The 17,955-nt window shown below is 46.8% G+C and overlaps 1 protein-coding gene across 2 annotated transcripts; it reads left to right on the top strand.

The window, feature by feature from the left end:
• Window positions 1-8,900: 8,900 nt before the first annotated feature.
• On the top strand, window positions 8,901-12,731 carry PPIA (peptidylprolyl isomerase A). Of its 2 annotated transcripts, XM_060020150.1 has the most exons (6): window positions 8,914-9,020; window positions 10,596-10,662; window positions 11,112-11,142; window positions 11,231-11,319; window positions 11,685-11,857; window positions 12,379-12,731. In XM_060020150.1, the coding sequence occupies exons 4-6, from the start codon at window positions 11,311-11,313 to the stop codon at window positions 12,509-12,511; spliced, it is 315 nt and encodes a 104-aa protein (XP_059876133.1). In that variant the 5' UTR covers window positions 8,914-9,020; window positions 10,596-10,662; window positions 11,112-11,142; window positions 11,231-11,310; the 3' UTR covers window positions 12,512-12,731. The 2 variants fall into 2 exon arrangements, with proteins under 2 accessions (XP_059876132.1, XP_059876133.1); XM_060020149.1 differs by lacking the exon at window positions 10,596-10,662 and having other exon boundaries at window positions 8,901-9,020.
• The last annotated feature ends 5,224 nt before the right edge of the window (window positions 12,732-17,955 follow it).

Genomic DNA, 17,955 nt, shown 5'->3' with positions numbered 1-17,955 from the left:
CAATCCAGCAGCTGGGCTCCCTGTTTTTTTTTTTTAAATTTTTTTGGCCACATGGCACACGGGATCTTAGTTCCCCAACCAGGGATCGAACCCATGCCCCCTGCAGTGGAAGCACGCAGTCTTAACCGCTGGACTGCCAAGGACGTCCCCGGGCTCCTTGGTATTTACACAAAGGAGTGGAAAATTTATGTCCACACGAAAACCTGCACACAGATGTTTATAGCAGCTTTATTCATAATTGCCAAAATCTGGAAGCCGCCAAGATGCCCTTCAATAGGTGAAGAGATAAATAAATTGTGGTACAACCAGACAATGGAATATTATTCAGCACTACAAAGAAATGAGCTGTCTGTTGTACACCAGTAACTTTTGTTATATTGCACATCAATTATGCTTCAATAAAAAAATTTTAAAAGACATAGAGGAACCTTAAATGCATAGTACTAGGTGAAAGAAGCCAATCTGAAAAGAATACATACTGTATAATTCTAACTATATGACATTCTGGAAAAGGCAAAACTATGGAGACAGTAAAAAGATCAGTGGTTGCCAGGAGTTGGGGGCTGAAAGATAACAGGTGGAGCACAGAGGGTTTTTAGGGCAGTGAAAATACTCTGCATGATACTGTAATGGTGGGTACATGTCATTATACATTTGTCAAAACCTATAGAATGTATCGATACAACACTGAGAGAACCCTAATGTAAACGGCGGGTTTGGGTGGCTATAATGCGTCAGTGTAGTTTCATCAGTCGTAACAAATGCACCACTCTGGTGGGGGATGATGATAATGGGGGAGGTTGGCCAGGGGCAGGGGTGGAGAACAGGGGATACATGGGAAATATCTGTACTTTCTCCTCAATTTCCCTATGAGCCTAAAACTGTTCTTAAAAAAGTTTCTTTTAAAAAAGTCTGTTAAACAATTGGTACCTTACATATTATTTGTAAATACGATTCTTAATTATTGTTACTGACTTTAAAAGAAACAAACAGCCTAAACAGGTGGAAAGCAGGAAGGACCCCTATACGGTCTGTCAGAAGTCCTCTGTGTGCATGGAGTCCAGGAAGACATCTGCTGTGTCTAGGGCCCCTCAGAGTCTGGAGTCCTGCCCAAGCGGCCTCGTTGCATTGTAAGGTCAGCTGTCTCATCATTGGCTATTTTCAGTGGTAACCAGCAGCCTCCCTTGGTGAAGGTGCCTCTCCCCTACTGTATTTGTAAGTGGGCTGCAGAGTAAGGACATTCAGCATGATTTCAACATGGTTTTAGCCCCCATTGAGGGTCCTTGACGATGCCCATGATTGCACTGCAAAGTGATTTTCCTCCTTTGATCTTTCCTTCTATATGCATTGCCTGGAATTCTGTGAAGAGCGACCCCACCATACATACACCTGTTATTTAGAATCACTGTGGACTTGGATTGGTTTCTGTCCAATGTGTCGTAACTACTCTCATTATTCTTCTTGATACTTAAATTGACCCGAGTTTGACAGGTGGTACCCTGGCTCCTCGACCCATTTGGACTTGAATACTCTTGCTTTCTGGCCCAAGCTGTTCGGGGCTCACCTTGCCCTTTCCCTGCCTCTGACCTTTGGTCGGGCATTTTCCCAGTGGTCTCTGGTTTCCTTGCATGGGAAAACCACATATTTATTTATTTATTTATTTTTTGCAGTACGCGGGCCTCTCACTGTTGTGGCCTCTCCCGTTGCGGAGCACAGGCTCTGGACGTGCAGGCTCAGCGGCCATGGCTCACAGGCCCAGCCGCTCCGCGGCATGTGGGATCTTCCCAGACCGGGGCACGAACCCACGTCCCCTGCATCGGCAGGCGGACTCTCAACCACTGCGCTGCCAGGGAAGCCCTGGCTCTTCTTTATTGTTTCTATCTCTCTGTTGAAAATCTCACCTGTCGTGACATCATCCACCCTTTGCAGTATATCCTGTTACACATTTACCATGGTTAAAGTCTCTTGTCTTATAACACAGGCTATGTCTGGGTCTGGTTCTATTGATTGTTGCCTTTCTAGATGATGGGTCACATTATCTTGGGGTTTGTTTGTTTTTGTTTTTGTTTTTGGTGTCTACATTTAGTCAGAGTTCTCCAGAGAAACAGAACCAATAGGAGATATACATATTTGTTTGTTTGCTTATTATGAGGAATTAGCTCACCTGATTATGGAGGCCGACAAGCCCCAAGATCTGTGGGGTGAGTCAGCAAGCTGGAGACCCAGGAGAACCAATGGTGTAAGTTCCAGTCCAAAGACAGGAAAAAGCCAGTGCCCCAGTTCAAAGGCAGTCAGGCAGGAAGGATTTGTCACTGAATACCAAGCACAATGTGTAAAGAATAGCAGAGGCTGAAGTAAAGAGTTGGATGCCCAGGAAACGGCACATCCTTCTGTGTTGGCTGTTGGTGCTGGGCTCAGCCCATCTGGCCTGTGGGTGAGCTGAGTCCGGACTTTGTTGCTGCTTTAGATTCAGCTCAGCACAGGCAGCAGGATCAGACCTTCCTTTAGCAGCGCTGGCATCTGAGTGTGTGAGGGTCTGTTGCGGCAGGCCCGGTGCCCCAGCACCTTGGCGGGTGGTCTCACCCTGCTCTTTCACCTCCTCAGTGGTCGACGGCCATTGCCTGGCAGTCGGTGTGGCCTGGGGACACCTGTAGTGTTTCTCTTGATCCCCCTGCTCTCAGAGGCCCCATGTGCCTGTCCTTCAGGAGGTCTCAGCTCTCCTGACACACCCCCACTGGTACACGGTGTAGGGTCTGGCATGTCCACCCTCAGCCTCCAGTAGCGCCATGTGCCTGACCCTCGGGCCAGGTCTTACTCATGATCCCCCAGGGCAGACAGTCACTCCCAGGTGCTTACTGCAGAGCCCCTGTTCTTGGAGGGTCTCTCAGGACCCTGCTCCTCCCCCAGAGCCTCAGGGCGTCTTCTCCATCTCCTGGACCAGCCTCCTGTCTTCCTCATGAGCACTTGGTGATGACTCTTGGAAAAGAGCCAGGGGGTGAGTGTAAAGTCCCCTGTGTCTAGGGCTCCCAGGGATTGACGGTTTGCCACCAAAGGCAGTGGCAGGGCCAGCGACGCATGCAGCCACGCAGGGCTCCGTGCTCAGAAGGGCCCTGTGCTTGGTTTAATGCTCTGCCATCCCTGTCTTGGAATCCTTGACCATTTTTTTTTTTTCCTTGACCATTTTTGAATAAGGGGCCCCACATTTCATTTTGCTATGGGCTCTATACATGATGTAGCTGCTCTTGGACAGAGGACTGAATGGTCTCTGCCTCAGTTTCCCCTCCTGGTTCTGTCTTCACCTGCTGTAGTTCCACCTTCAGCATTAGAGGAGGAGGCCAGGATGGTCACCACAGGAACTTTGCTGAAATCACCCCAGGAATTTGGAGAACTGAGCTTTGTGAGTAATGTTGACCTTCCCTTGGTGGTCAGACCCACACACACGTCAAAACTGAGTGTGAGTTATCACGCAGCCAAAGTTGAGACCCAGCCAATGGATACCACCTGGGCGCTCAAAAAAAAAAAAAAAAAATCATGACACTATCAACAGAATGAAAAGGCAACCCACAGAATGGGAGAACATAGTTGCAAATCACATATATGTTAAGGGATTAATATCAAGAATATGTAAAGTATTCCTAAAACTCAACAACAAAAAGCCAAACAACCCAATTGAAAAATAGGTAAGACTTGAATAGATGTTTCTCTGTTCAAAGAAGACACACAAATGGCCAAAAACACAAGAAAAGATGCTCAGCATCACTAATCCTTAGGGAAATGCAAGTCAAAACCACAATGAAGTACTGCCTCACACCCATTAGGATGGCTATTATAAAAACAAACACACAGAAAATATAACATGCTGGTGAGGATGTGGAGAAACTGGTATGAATGTAAAATGGTGCAGCTGCTGTGAAAAACAGTATGGCAGGCTTCCCTGGTGGCTCAGTGGTTAAGAATCCGCCTGCCAAGGCAGGGGACACGGGTTCGAGCCCTGGTCCGGGAAGATCCCACATGTCGCGGAGCAACTAAGCCCGTGTAACACAACTACTGAGCCTGCGCTCTAAAGCCCATGAGCCACAACTACTGAGCCCGCGTGCCACAACTACTGAAGCCCGTGTGCCTAGAGCCCGTGCTCCTCAACAAGAGAAGCCACCGCAATGAGAAGCCCGTGCACCGCAAAGAAGAGTAGCCCCCACTCACCGCAACTAGAGAAAGCCCGCACGCAGCAACAAAGACCCAACGCAGCCAAAAATAAATAAATTAATTAATTAATTAAAAAAACAGTATGGCAGTTCCTTAAAAAATTAAAACAGTATTATTGTCTGATTCAGCAATTCCACTTCACAGTATATACACAAAAAGATTGAAAGAAAGGATTCACCCATGTTCATAGCAGCATTTGTCACGATAGCCAAAAGATGGAGGCAACCCAAGTGTCCATTGATGGAAGGATGGATAAACAATGGAATATTATTCAGCTACTAAAAGGAAGGAAATTCTGACACATGCTACAACATGCATGGACCTTAAGGACATTAGGCTAAGTGAAATAAGCCAGTCACAAAAGGACAAATATTGTATGATTCCACTCACATGGAGTTCCTAGAACAAGCAAATTCATAGAGACAAGCAGCAGAAGAATGGTGGGTGTCAGGAGCTGGGGGAGGAGATGGGGAGTTAGTGTTCAGTGGGGACAGAGTTTCAGTTTGGGAAGATGAAAAAGTTCTGGAATGGATGGTGGGGATGCTGCACAAGAATAGGAATGTACTTAATGCCTGTGAACGGTACACTTAATAGTGAAAATGGTAAACTTTATGTTATGTATATTTTACCATAATTTTTTTAAATTTCAGGATGTGGCATGGTGGTGAGGCGCACAGGGCCCAAAACCAGGTAGAATGGACATCTGGCTCTACCTCTTCGCAGCTGTGTGAGCTTGAGGAAGTTACTCAACTTCTCTGAGCTTCTGTCTCCTCTTGTGAAAAATAGGAAAAATAGGGAATTCCCTGGTGGTCCAGTGGTTAGGATTCCATGCTTCCACTGCAGGGGGCACGGGTTCCATCCCTGGTCAGGATTCCTGCATGCCGTGCCATGCAGCACCGCCAAAAAAAAAAAAAAAATCAAAATAATAGTATCTACTTCAAAGGACTGCTATGAGAGTTAAATAATGATCGTAATAATGGCACCCGATATTTTCTGGAATCTTGAATTAACTAACTTAGGCCTCATTTCCCCCTTTTTTGGTTACTGTGCCCCTTTCTGTGTTAGGGAAATTCCCCACCTTATGTGAGAACACCAGACACCACCTTTCCCAGCCTCTGGTGATCTGGGGTGATCCAGGGAGATTGGGAATGATCTGGGCTTCACTAAGCAGATGCAGCCCCACCCCGGTCCCGCCCTGCCATCAAATCCAACGTTTGGGGGGGTGGTCCTCCCCCAGGCCAGGCTGAGGTGGGTTTCTCCCTGTGTCCTGATGTGCAGGTTTCCTAAGGGCTGAGAACTCCCAGTCCCTCCCAGTCCATCCCTTTTCTGCTGGGTCAGCAATAGTTGTTGCCTCGGATGTCGCCTGCTGTCTCCCCAAAGCAGCCATCTTGCCTTCCTCCTTACTATCAGAAGCCGGGTGGCTCAGGTGGCAATGTGCCCAGATCAAAATATTCATCTTCCTGGATTCCTGCTGCCAAGGGTGAAAGCCGCTGGGTGGGGCTCCTGGGAAAGCTTTGCAAACAAGGCTGTGATGGCTCCACTCCCGAGCCTTCTGCCCTTTTCTTTTTCTCCCCCTTCCTTAGTCTTTGCGGCAGTCAGACGATCTTGAACATGAACTTGGGGGATGCGGGAGGGGAAGGGAGGTGGTGGCACCTGTGAAGCTGTGAAGTGATGGGGCTGGAGCTGAGGACGGGGTGGCGGGGTGAGGAGTAAAGTCCTCTGGGTTCCCTGATGTAAGAATTGGAGCCCTGCATCTTTTCTTACGTAGCAAGACTACTCAGGAGTTATTTTGTTATATTTTAACAACTGATATTTAATGTATTAAACTACAATTTAAAACATAGTTCTTCAGCTTACACATAATATTTGTCTCTTTATAGGTATGGCAGATTTGAACTCTTTTAATATATCTTCAAATATTTAAACTGCATTTATAGATGTAATACATTTGGTTTCCTTTTAAAGTACTTCATTGTCCAAATTAACAATGAAAAAACCTCCCTGGGCATTAAACAATTCTGATAAACTTTTAAATAGGTTGAACCTAAAGTTCTCTTAAATGTTAAAATGCAATATGTAGGGACTTCCCTGGTGGCCCAGTGGTTAAGAATCCATCTGCCAATGCAGGGGAGATGGGTTGGATCTCTAGTCCGAGAAGATCCCACATGCCGCAGAGCAACTAAGCCTGTGCGCCACAACTACTGAGCCTGCGCTCTAGAACCCATGAGCCACAACTACTGAGCCCTTGTGCCACACTACTGAAGCCCATGCGCCTAGAGCCCATGCTCCGCAACAAGAGAAGCCACCACAATGAGAAGCCCATGCACCACAACGAAGAGTAGCCCCCGCTCGCCACAACTAGAGAAAACCTGCGTGCAGCGACGAAGACCCAATGCAGCCAAAACTAAAAGAAAAAAAATGCAATATATAAACTTTAATATTTCCATTTGAAACCACAAGTCTAAATCAATTTTTAACTACACAATTTTAAAAGCAGTTATTGGGTGGAAACAGGGAGTTACTAAAAATGGGCACAAGGTTCTTTCTGGGTGAGGGAAATGTTCTAAAATTAGATTGTGGTGATATCTGCACTGCTCTGAATTTGCTAAAAAGTCACTGAATTGTACGCTTAAAACAAGTGAATTTCATGGTATGTAAACTACATCTCAATAAAGGTTCCATACCATGAAATTCATTTGTTAAAAGCTGTTAAAAAAGAAAATGCAGGGAATTCCCTGGCGGTCCAGTGGTTAAGGGCTCCATGCTTTTACTGCCGAGGGTGAGGGTTCGATCCCTGTTTGGGGAACTAAGATCCCCACACGCCGCACAGTGCAGCAAGAAAAAGAAATGTATACATAAGTCAAAGAGACAGAGAGAGAGAAAAACAAAACAAAACAAAAAACTACTGCACATTTTACCACCTAACTCAGGTCAGTAATGCCCAGGCTGGCCTGGCTGCAGACAGGATCCTTTTGGCCACGCCTGTGTGCCTGCCACAGAGACCCCCGTCTTTGGGGCCTGCAGAGGACATAACGTGGCTTCCCCTCACTGCCTCTAGCCCTCGCAGGTGGAGGGTGCCCCTCTGAGTTCTTGGTAGAAGAAGTGAGTGAGAGACTATGATGATGGTGAAGAGAAGGGAGGGCCCTGAATAGTAATGTGAGGGAAGTCATAAGTGACGACCTTATTATTCATTCATTTATTTCTTAGGAGGGGTTCCTAACTGCTTTAAGGTTCAGAGTGGAGGAGAGAGAAGTTGAGGGAGTTTATGCCTGAGGGCCTCGGGTCATTTTTTCAGTGTCAGATAAGGACAAGCAGCTTCCTCAAGGTCAGAAAGCACCGGTGCTGGGGAATGGGCAAAAAAGCAGTTGCTAGTTCTGGCTTTGCTAATACTCCTAAGCTGGTTACTCTGAGCAAGCTACTTAACATGAAGGATGCTCACTTTCCGCATCTGTAAATGGGGATTCTGGGGTGGTTGTGAGAACAAAACCGCACTCTTATAAATTCTGAGCAGATGCAGGCTCACAATGCCATTATTAATAACGATGGCATGATGCCAGACACTGGATTTCATCTTTCAGAAGGACTCTCATTTGCTTCTCACAACCCTATCCTGGTTTTGGAGATACTAAATAACATTCTGAATGTCAAAGGATATATAAATTTTCTTTTCAAGGTTTTCCGAACAAAAGACCAGGGCCATATAAGTGCATTTAGTACTAGTAATAAAAGTATTATTAATATCTTTGCCTAAGGGAGTTCACTTTTCTTTTTTTAAAAAATAAATTTATTCATTTTTGGCTGCGTTGGGTCTTTGTGGCAGCGCGCGGGCTTCTCATTGCGGTGGCTTCTCTTGCTGCGGAGCACGGGCTCTAGGCGCCCGGGCTTCAGTAGTTGTGGCATGTGAGCTCAGTAGTTGTGGCTCGCGGGCTCTAGAGCACAGGCTCAGCAGTTGTGGCGCAAGGGCTCAGGTGCTCGACAGCATGTGGGATCGTCCCGGACCAGGGCTCAAACCCACCTCGCCACATTGGCAGGCGATTCTTAACCACTGCACTATCAGGGAAGTGACAGGCTCTTGTTTTAACGTCTTCCTCCTGGAGAAAATTCAAGCAGAGTGTGCAAGATATTTTCGGAAAGTAGGGTATTTTGGAAGCATTTCATAACCTTTCAGACTAGGGGAGAAAGGGGGAAGGGAGAGAGGGCGGCGGCTGCGCCTCATCCTCATCTGCAGTGGGAAAATGGTGATGCCCAAAGCCACCTGGCCTCCCAGAGCGGCATGGGCCCTGGACCCCGAGCGACCTTGGCGGGCGGCGCGACCTTGAGGCCTGCGTTTGCCTCAGTTGCCCCCTCTGCGCGATGGGAAGACGTCCTGGCCGCGGGCCCAGGCAGGTGCATGTCTCTCGGGCTCCCACCGACCCAACCGGCCCACCAGGGCGGTCTCCAAGTCCCGTCCCCAACCCGGTCGCCTCAGCGCGACCCCACACCGCAGCGCGGAGACCGAAGCGGCGGGCGGGAACCTGCCTGCATCTGCCAGCGCGCACGCGCGTCTCCCGTCCCTCCTCTCCGGCGCCATCTCCACCCATAGGCCCAGGCACACCGTCACTTCGACTGACCCACGGTCGCGATTGGCCAGAGACGAGGCGCGCGACCGGCCATGGGCGGGGCCTGAACCGGCTATAAAAGAGGCGGGCGGTGGGGCTCGTGCTGCTTTGCAGACGCCGCCACATCGGAACTTCCCGCGCAGCCCAACCATGGTCAACCCTACCGTGTTCTTTGACATCGCCGTCGACGGCGAGCCCTTGGGCCGCGTCTCCTTCGAGGTTGGGGCGGGCGGCGGCGCGCCGGGTGGGCCTGAGCGGGCGGCGGGGGGGAGGCCGAGGGGCTGGGTGCGGGCGCCCCGCCTGAGGAACGCGGGCGGCGCGGCGCCATTTCCTGACGAGGGGCCATTTTGGGAGGCCGGGGGCGGCGGGCAGACAAAGGCGGGCGGGCGGGGCGGGCGGGGGAGGCGCGGCCGCGCCCTTCCGGCCGCGCACGTGCTCGGGCCGCGAGCCGTTGGCCGCCGCGTGGGATCGCGGGGCCCTGAGGGTCGGCAACGCCCCAGACGGAAGGCGGGCGCCGGCCCTGGGCAGCCGCGACCTTCCCGGGGCCGCCCTCGAGGACTCGGAAGCCGCTTCCTTCGAGCCGACGCGGCGGCCGCACCTGAAGGCTGCCTTTTCCCGCGCCGGGCGCGCCAGGGCCGGTGGGGATAGCAGCCCATCCGTTGTCCCGAAGGACGCTTGCTAGTTCAGGGTTGGGTTATAATAAGGGTGTGGGGTCGGCCGGCTCGAGGGCTTCCCCGGGTGTTTTAAAATCGCGAGGTTGATGTAGAAAGAGGCCCCTCCCCGCCCCCACCCCGAGCGGAAATGTGCCGGCCGCCTTCCCTCCGCTGGCGCCGAGGCCCGCCTTCCGCTGCGGTGACGGCGGGTGGGAGGCGCCCGGGCCCCTCCCGGTCGTCCCCGCGCAGAACAGGCTAGTCGAGACCGGCAGAGCGGCAGGCCTTCTGCGCTGGTTTCCTAATTAGTTCAGGCGTGTTACGGGTACTTCTTAATCAGTTTGTAATCACAGCAGGGTAGCTAAGTAAGTCGGCGGGCTCTTCAAACGGTAAATGGGATTCCGTTCCAGTTAACCCAGCATGGTAGGTCTTGGGGTGTAGCCCTAAGTGGTTTTATCCTCTTTGACCACTTCTCAAAGAGCCGCCAGTGATCAGGTTGTAGGATCTCCGCCCAAGCTTAGATAGCCCCCCATGCAGATCAGTCTGTAGCCCACTCTCACTGTAGTCAGAGCTAAGAATTGATAAGGGCCCATGTGGAAACTTGCCCTGACGTAAAAACTGGAGAAATATTACATCCAGTAGATGTATACTCCACCTTTATCCGAAGTCAGCTGATAATTGGCCAGGGGCCACGTGGAAACTTGGCCTGAGCCTAACTCTTTGTAGCTTGTGTGTCTCAGGTTAGCCAGAGGGCTTAATGGAAATGAGATAGGCGCTCTGACAGATCCCTTGGTGAGAATGGAGGTGGAACTGCCACTGCGAGCTTTAACTTTAGTAAGGGTCTAAAAGGGAAACGAGTTAGTACGAGGGTTGGAGACACGTTAATACTTAAGAGACCGTATGTTTTATATACAGTACTTAGAAGCTAAATAGTAAGTCTTCTAAGAAACATCCAGGGATTTCAGTAGATGATTTAAGTCACGGATCTGTGGAATAGTTCATTAAGTACTTTAAACTGTCTTTATGCAAGGGCTTGCGTTTTCTATGGTATTTAAGCTTTTTTAGCCAAAATGTTTGATATATGCAGGAAAGGTTCGAAGCAGTTGTACTAGAAACCAATCTTTATTTTTTACCCCACTACTAGGTAAGGGACCTGGAAACCAAGAAGTGACTGCTCATCCAATCCATAAAGCTATGTTAACAGATTGGAGGTAGTAGCATTTTCATTACCAGTGACTAAAATTACAGCTATTTACTCCCTGATCGTGCAGGAGTACTTGCTATTCTTGAAAGTTCTTGTCTTTAGGTTCAAGTTGAAGTTGGGGGAGGTGATGTACCTTTGAGAGACCATCTATCTGTTTAGAAGTAGGTGTGATACACATAAAAGTTTTAAGTCACTTTTTAGAAGCCTCACACTATCTGAGTCATTCCTGGTTCTGGAGTTTTGGCATGTCTTTGGGTGTCATGTTGCTAACCCAACCCCGCAGGACCTTAAGGCTGTCAGGAGCCGTTCTTATTTGGGATTCAAAGTAATTACTGAAGAAGCATTCTCTTCTAGTGAGAAAATGAATTTATGATTCAGAGGCCCCTAAAGACAAGGGTACTAAGCAACAAAATATGTAAGCAGATGTTTTTCATTAACTGTCATTTTCTCTTACAGCTGTTTGCAGACAAAGTTCCAAAGACAGCAGGTTAGTTTTATTTCTTTTTTAAATGTTTAACAAAGGTATTCTGATTTTAACTGTTGTGTCTATATACATATACACTTTATTTTAACAGAAAACTTCCGTGCTCTGAGCACTGGGGAGAAAGGCTTTGGTTATAAAGGTTCCTGCTTTCACAGAATAATTCCGGGATTTATGTGCCAGGTATGAAATTTACTGATACTGATTTGGGTTCTCTTAATTTGGGATTGAGCCAGAACATTTCAGGATGTGCACATATGGTCTGTCTGCATTGGTGCCAGTCTACTTTTATACTTTGTTTTCTGTTACATTTGTCTATTTGACAATTTTGCACTGATACCATGCCATCTAAATTGCTGTGGTCTGTAATAAACAAATGTTTTTTTTTTTAAGTGCATATATGAACTAAAATGTTAATTCTACCATTTTGGTTCCACTTGACCCTTTTAATTAGTTTAAACTTGAGTTTTAAAGTTTGAACCTTGCAGACTTGGCATGTTTTCCAGCTGTGTTGCCAAAAGTGACAGGTTCCTCTTTTATGTTCACAGGGTGGTGACTTCACACGCCATAATGGCACTGGTGGCAAGTCCATTTATGGGGAGAAATTTGATGATGAGAATTTCCTCCTGAAGCATACGGGTCCTGGCATCTTGTCCATGGCAAATGCTGGCCCCAACACAAACGGTTCCCAGTTTTTCATCTGCACTGCCAAGACTGAGTGGTAAGAGCAGAACATAGCAAAGGCAACCTTTCCCTGCTGTTCCTGCTCTAAAGTAGTAGAAAAGCATGAATAGTCACAAATTTAGATAGTGCACTATAGAAAGTGACATATTCTAATAGCAAAACAGGGCACCTTGTTGAGTAGTTGAATTTAAGAGTGGTGCTTTCATCTAATTAGCATGTGATTTGTTGGCTCTTTTTTAGGGGCCCATTCTAAAATTAGGATTAACAGTGATTAGAGACTCTTGGAGACCACCTTTTTTAGACTGGCTTAAAGTAATCTGGTGTTGACACTTTTTTTTTTAGGTAAAAGGATAAAATGTTTCCAGTATTTAACTAGTTGGCGTTAGCTAGTGCTAAAAGCTGGATAAACCACTCTTCTGGTCTTCTCTTGCTTGGGTATGCTATATTGATTTGTGGGACACTGTTCTTATCTCAATGCACAATACAGGCTGCTTATTTCTCTCTATTTCATTACTACCTGCAGATCGGAGGTAGTAATGTTTATTCTTCTGTTTCCAGGTTGGATGGCAAGCATGTGGTCTTTGGCAAGGTGAAAGAGGGCATGAATATTGTGGAAGCCATGGAGCGCTTTGGTTCCAGGAATGGCAAGACCAGCAAGAAGATCACCATTGCTGACTGTGGACAAATCTAATAATAAATTTGACTTGTGTTTTATCTTAACCACCAGACCATTCCTTCTGTAGCTCAGGAGAGCACCCCTTCATCCCCATCTGCTCCAAATATACTATAATCTTTGTGCTCTCATTGCACTTCTTTGGGTTCCATATTTTCCTTATTCCCCTCCAAGTTTAGCTGAATTGCAAAGTTAAGTTTATGGTTATGAAATAAAGACTAAACAACCGTTGCCTGTCCTTGTTTGGTTAGGGTATTGATGTAGATTTCATTTTTAAGCAGCAACACGTTACTTCTAAGACAACAGTTGCTGTGTTTGTTTAAAAGTATCTTGTTTTTTTGCTTCCCTGATCCAAGAATAAAGTTTTGCTGATCGAGTATCCCAAGGGCAAGCTGTGAGTGGAATACGGAAGATGTAGGCTCAGGCAGGGAAAAAAGGTGGAACTTCAAGATTGTGACCATGTTGGAACAGTACTCCTTTAAGGATGACAGTGGAAAATTCTCACTTGGCACATTTAGGGTTATCCATCAAAATTACTATAACAAATTGAAAATCAGCTAATTTTAACAAAGCTTAATTTGAGCGTATTCTGTGGTGGCCCTCCTTGAGGGAAATATGTCAAGCTTTAGCCTCTGTGGGGAGGGGTCTTTGGACCATGTTCTTGGGATATCTAGCTGTTTGAGAATGTAGATGCGGAGTACAGAGTTTATGACAGCTCAATTGTGAAGTTCAGTCCGCTAGAGAAAGGCAGGCAGACCTGGTGTGGTACAGTCTACCTGCAGAAGGCATCTGGCTCTGCCTTGCTCCAGACCAACTGGTGACCAGGTAACTGTCTATAGATGAGGGAACTTCTCCCTGGCTAGTTGTAGAGGCCGTCATGGTCATTTGAGGTGTTCTCATTCCATTGTGCAGACCTGGTAATCTGAGCCATAATCTGGTCCAGTTGAGGTCTTTATGTTCGTGAACATGGTTTCCTTTAAGATCAAGAACTCCCCTTGGGAGGCCTCCCCAGTTGCATACTCTGTCCCTCCCAAGAGGCCCATTTTTTTTTTTTTGAGGTCACTGATTTTGTGTTTATCACTCTATCACCTATGTGTGTCCCTAAAAACAGACTGTTTAGGTTTTTTTTGTTGTTTTTTTTGCAGTACGCGGGCTTCTCACTGCTGTGGCCTCTCCGGTTGCGGAGCGCAGGCTCCGGACGCGCAGGCTCAGCGGCCATGGCTCATGGGCCCAGCCGCTCTGTGGCATGTAGGATTCTCCCGGACCGGGACATGAACCTGTGTCCCCTGCATTGGCAGGCGGACTTGCAACCACTGCGCCACCAGGGAAGCCCCATACTATTTAGTTTTGAAAGGGTAAGTGGCTGCTACGTTATGAAGGCCTCCAGGACAAGGCAAGGTGAGCAGAATCGATTACAGTGTGGCCTCAGCTTCCCTGAGCACAAGAGCTGCTGCATCCAGGGAGGGCCAGCCATGTATCCAATAAGGTAGGGCTCACCCAGTTGCTTTAGCACACCTCAGAAAATAAGCAAAATCCATACAAACTGCAGTGTACGGTCCTTATTCAGATTTCCCCCACTGGTTCCGGAGGTGGTTTTATTTTTGGCTGCGTTGGGTCTTTCTTGCGGTGTGCGGAGTTCTCATTGCCGTGGCTTCTTTTGTGGAGCATGGGCTCTAGGTGCCCGGGCTCGGTAGTTGTGGTGCACGGGCTCGGTAGTTGTGGTGCACGGGCTTAGTTGCTCCGCGGCATGTGGGATCTTACCGGCCCAGGGCTTGGACCCGTGGCCCTCTGCATTGGCAGGCAGATTCTTAACCACTGTGCCACCAGGGAAGTCCCTAGAGGTGTTTTTAAAATCAGCTTTATTAAGGTATGATTTACATACAATCAATGTATTTAATAATGTGCTCTCCCGCCCACACACCCCCCCCACTGCCCCCAAGGATCCAACCTAGGTTCACACACTATTTGATTGTTAGGTCTCTTTTGTCTCAATCTAGAACAGTCCTTCCACTTTTTAACATATTGTAATTTCTATTAATGTTAAAAAAAGGCCTATTGAGATAATTTATACACCATAAAATTCAACCATTTTAAGAGTACAATAATTTTAGTGAATTTACTGAGTTGTGCAACCATCACCGTAATCCACCACACCAGGAAGACCCTGTGCCCATTTGCAGTCCCTTCTGCTTTCACTCCCAGTCCCTGGCAACTACAAGTTGGCTTTCTGTCTCTAGATTTACCTTTTCTGGACATATCATATAAATTGAGTCCTACACTGTGTGGTCTTGGCCTCTTGCCTTTTTTTTTTTTTTTTTTTTTTGACATCAACTCCTTAAACAGTCCAGGACATTGACTTCGTCGAATGTCCCTGATTTTGGAGCTACCTAAGGTCTCCATTTTGTGTTACTTGCTTGTTCCTCTGGCTCTTGTATTTTCTGTAAACTGGAAATTAGGTAGAGAAGCTTGAATGGACACATGTTCAACATTTTATGCAGGAAGGCATTGTAGGTGATGCTATATGCACTTAATCCTGTTGTCAGCATATGATCTCATGCTGACTCAACAGGAGGTCTGACTGCTCCACTGGAAAGGTACTTTATATTCTTTCTGCTGAGTAGGTAACCTGTGGGATGTGTGAAGACCCTGCTCCCAGACCTTTCACCTGATTATTTTCTTTTAGCATCAGTTAATGATCTTCACCTGAATCAATTTTTAAAAACTAATTTTGGCCATGCCACGTGGCTTACAAGGTCCAAGTTCCCTGATTGAGGACTGAACCTGTGAGTGAGGAGTCCTAACCACTGGACCACCAGGGAATTCCCCTGAGTCAATTACTCTGTAGTTGCGAAAAATTGAGTAATCTTCTAATCTCTCTCTCCCTCCTCCTACCACTGTGGATTTTCATTAAACGTGTTACGAACAATTGCACTCATTATTTTTTATATTTATTTATTTGGCTGTGCTGGGGCTTGGTTGCGGCATGTGGGATCTACCTCCCTGACCAGGGATCAAACCCTGGCCCCCTGCATTGGGAGCTCGTAGTCTTAACCTCTGGACCACCAGGGAAGTCCCTGCACTCATTGTTTTTGATGCTCAAATCATCCCAAATTTGGCTAGTACAAGCCCCTCTAAGTTGACCTCTGTGGCTCTTTGACATGATTCCAGTAGCCTTTAAGCCCTTCTGAAGTTTATGCTTCCCTTCCATTACACAGCATCCCTTCCATTACACAGCAGTTGGAGGCCTCGGAAGTGCCACGGATATTCAGATTTTTCAGCAGCCCGAAACCAAACCCTTCATGTTAATATGTAAAATGGACTTTAGACTTACATAATTATAAATGAGTTTTTCGCATACACTAACATCTGGCCAGACGTTTGGAAGTCAGTGGGGCAGTCTCAGGCATTATAACATGTCCAGCATTGCCCCCATCCACTGTCAGAGGCCCACAGATTTCCAAAGTGCCTCCTGGCTAAAAATCACTGACGTAATGAGTTAGGATGCAGCTGTTAAAAGAACAAAGTAGGGACTTCCCTGGTGGTGCAGTGGGAAGAAATTAAATGAGTTGCTGAGGCAGCTATAAAACATCTGGCAGAAGGTAGGTAGTATTCTGCATTATATGAAAGGCAACTCAGACATGAAGGAGACATGGCCTTACAAGAAAACAATAGACAAATCGGAGAGTCTTTTGTAAGGAAAAATAATATGCTTAAGATATATATGTGTCAATTATTTTTTAAATATTTATTTATTTATTTTGGCTGTGCCGGGTCTTAGTTGCAGCACTCGGGATCTTAGTTGAAGCATGGGGACTTCTTAGTTGCAGCATGTGGACTCAGTTGCAGCATGCATGTGGGATCTAGTTCCCAGACCAGGGATTGAACCTGGGGCCCCCCCACAACTACTGAGCCTGCGTGCCGTGCCACAACTACTGAAGTCTGTGAGCCTAGAGCCTGTGCTCTGCAATAAGAGAAGCCATGGCAATGAGAAGCCCACGCACCGCAACAAAGAGTGGCCCCCACTCAGCACAGCTAGAGAAAGCCCACGTGCAGCAACGAAGACCCAATGCAGCCAAAAATAAATAAATTTAGAAGAACAAGATAGTGCATCTCCAAAATAGCCTCAGCTAGACTTTTATTTGAAAACAACAAAGAGCAGTAGAACACAATATAACACATGCTACAGTTTTTGTAAAAAGCAGAATGAAGTGTATCTTTGTGCTTGTACATACCCTTGGGAGGATACAGAGAAATGTTTCCCAGTGGGTGTGTCTGGGTAGAGGGGTGAAGGCCTGTGGGCAGAGAGGACTTTGTCACCACACATCCCTTTTACTTGTATTAAATATTTAAAATTTCAAAAACATACATTCTAAAATGAATCAATAGTACAGTTGGTCTTCCATATCCACAGGTTCTGCCTCCACAGATTCAGCCAACCATGGATCAAAAATACTGGGGAAAAAAAATTCCAGAAAGCAAAACTTGAATTTGCCATGCACTGGCAACTATTCACACAGCATTTACATTGTTTCTGCAACTATATACATAGCATTTACATTGTATTATGTATCATAAGTAATCTAGAGATGGGTTAAAGTATCTGGGAGTGTGTTCCAATGTTGTGTGCAAATGCTACACCATTTTGTATAAAGGACTTGAGCATCCTGTGGATTTGGATATCCAAGGGGTCCTGGAACAAATCCCCCATGGATTCTGAGGGATGACTGTATTTGGCTCACTTCAAAATGCTTAATATAAGAAAGATATTAGGGCTTCCCTGGTGGCGCAGTGACTGAGAGTCCGCCTGCCGATGCAGGGGATGCAGGTTCCTGCCCCGGTCCGGGAGGATCCCACATGCCGTGGAGCGGCTGGGCCCGTGAGCCGTGGCCGCTGAGCCTGCGCGTCTGGAGCCTGTGCTCCGCAACGGGAGAGGCCGCAACAGTGAGAGGCCCGCGTAACGCAAAAAAAAAAAAAAAAAAAAAAAAAAAAAGAAAGATATTACTGGGACGTCCCTGGTGGTCCAGTGGTTAAGACTCCACGCTCCCAATGCAGGGTGCGTGGGTTCGATCCCTGGTCAGGGAACTAAGGTCCTGCATGCTGCACGGTGCGGCCAAAAAAATGAATAAATAAAATAAAACAATTTACTTTAAAAGAAAAAAGATATTACCTAAGTGTCCATCGACAGGTTAATATATAAAGAAGATGTGGTATATATACACAGTAGAATACTACTCAGCCATAAAAAGAATGAAATAATGCCATTTGCAGCAACATGGGTGGATTATCCTACTGAGTGAAGTAAGTCAGACAAAGACAGATATCACATGACATCACTTATATGTAGAATGTAAAAAATGATACAAATGAACTTATTTATAAAACAGAAATAGACTCACATAGAAAACAAACTTCCGGTTACCAAAGGGGAAAGGGTGGGAGAGGGATAAATTAGGAGTTTGGGA

Source organism: Delphinus delphis, chromosome 9 (genome assembly GCF_949987515.2).
Source record: "Delphinus delphis chromosome 9, mDelDel1.2, whole genome shotgun sequence".
In the NCBI taxonomy this organism is placed as follows: domain Eukaryota; kingdom Metazoa; phylum Chordata; class Mammalia; order Artiodactyla; family Delphinidae; genus Delphinus; species Delphinus delphis.
The sequence above is the reverse complement of the archived record's forward strand: the minus strand, read 5'-3'. Positions and strand labels throughout refer to the sequence as shown.

Coding starts and splice junctions, on each gene's coding strand:
- PPIA (XM_060020149.1), top strand. CDS start 8,952: ATGGTCAACCCTACCGTGTTCTTTGACATCGCCGTCGACGGCGAGCCC. Junction 9,021..11,111: donor TGGGCCGCGTCTCCTTCGAG/GTTGGGGCGGGC, acceptor TTTCTCTTACAG/CTGTTTGCAGACAAAGTTCC. Junction 11,143..11,230: donor CAAAGTTCCAAAGACAGCAG/GTTAGTTTTATT, acceptor TTATTTTAACAG/AAAACTTCCGTGCTCTGAGC.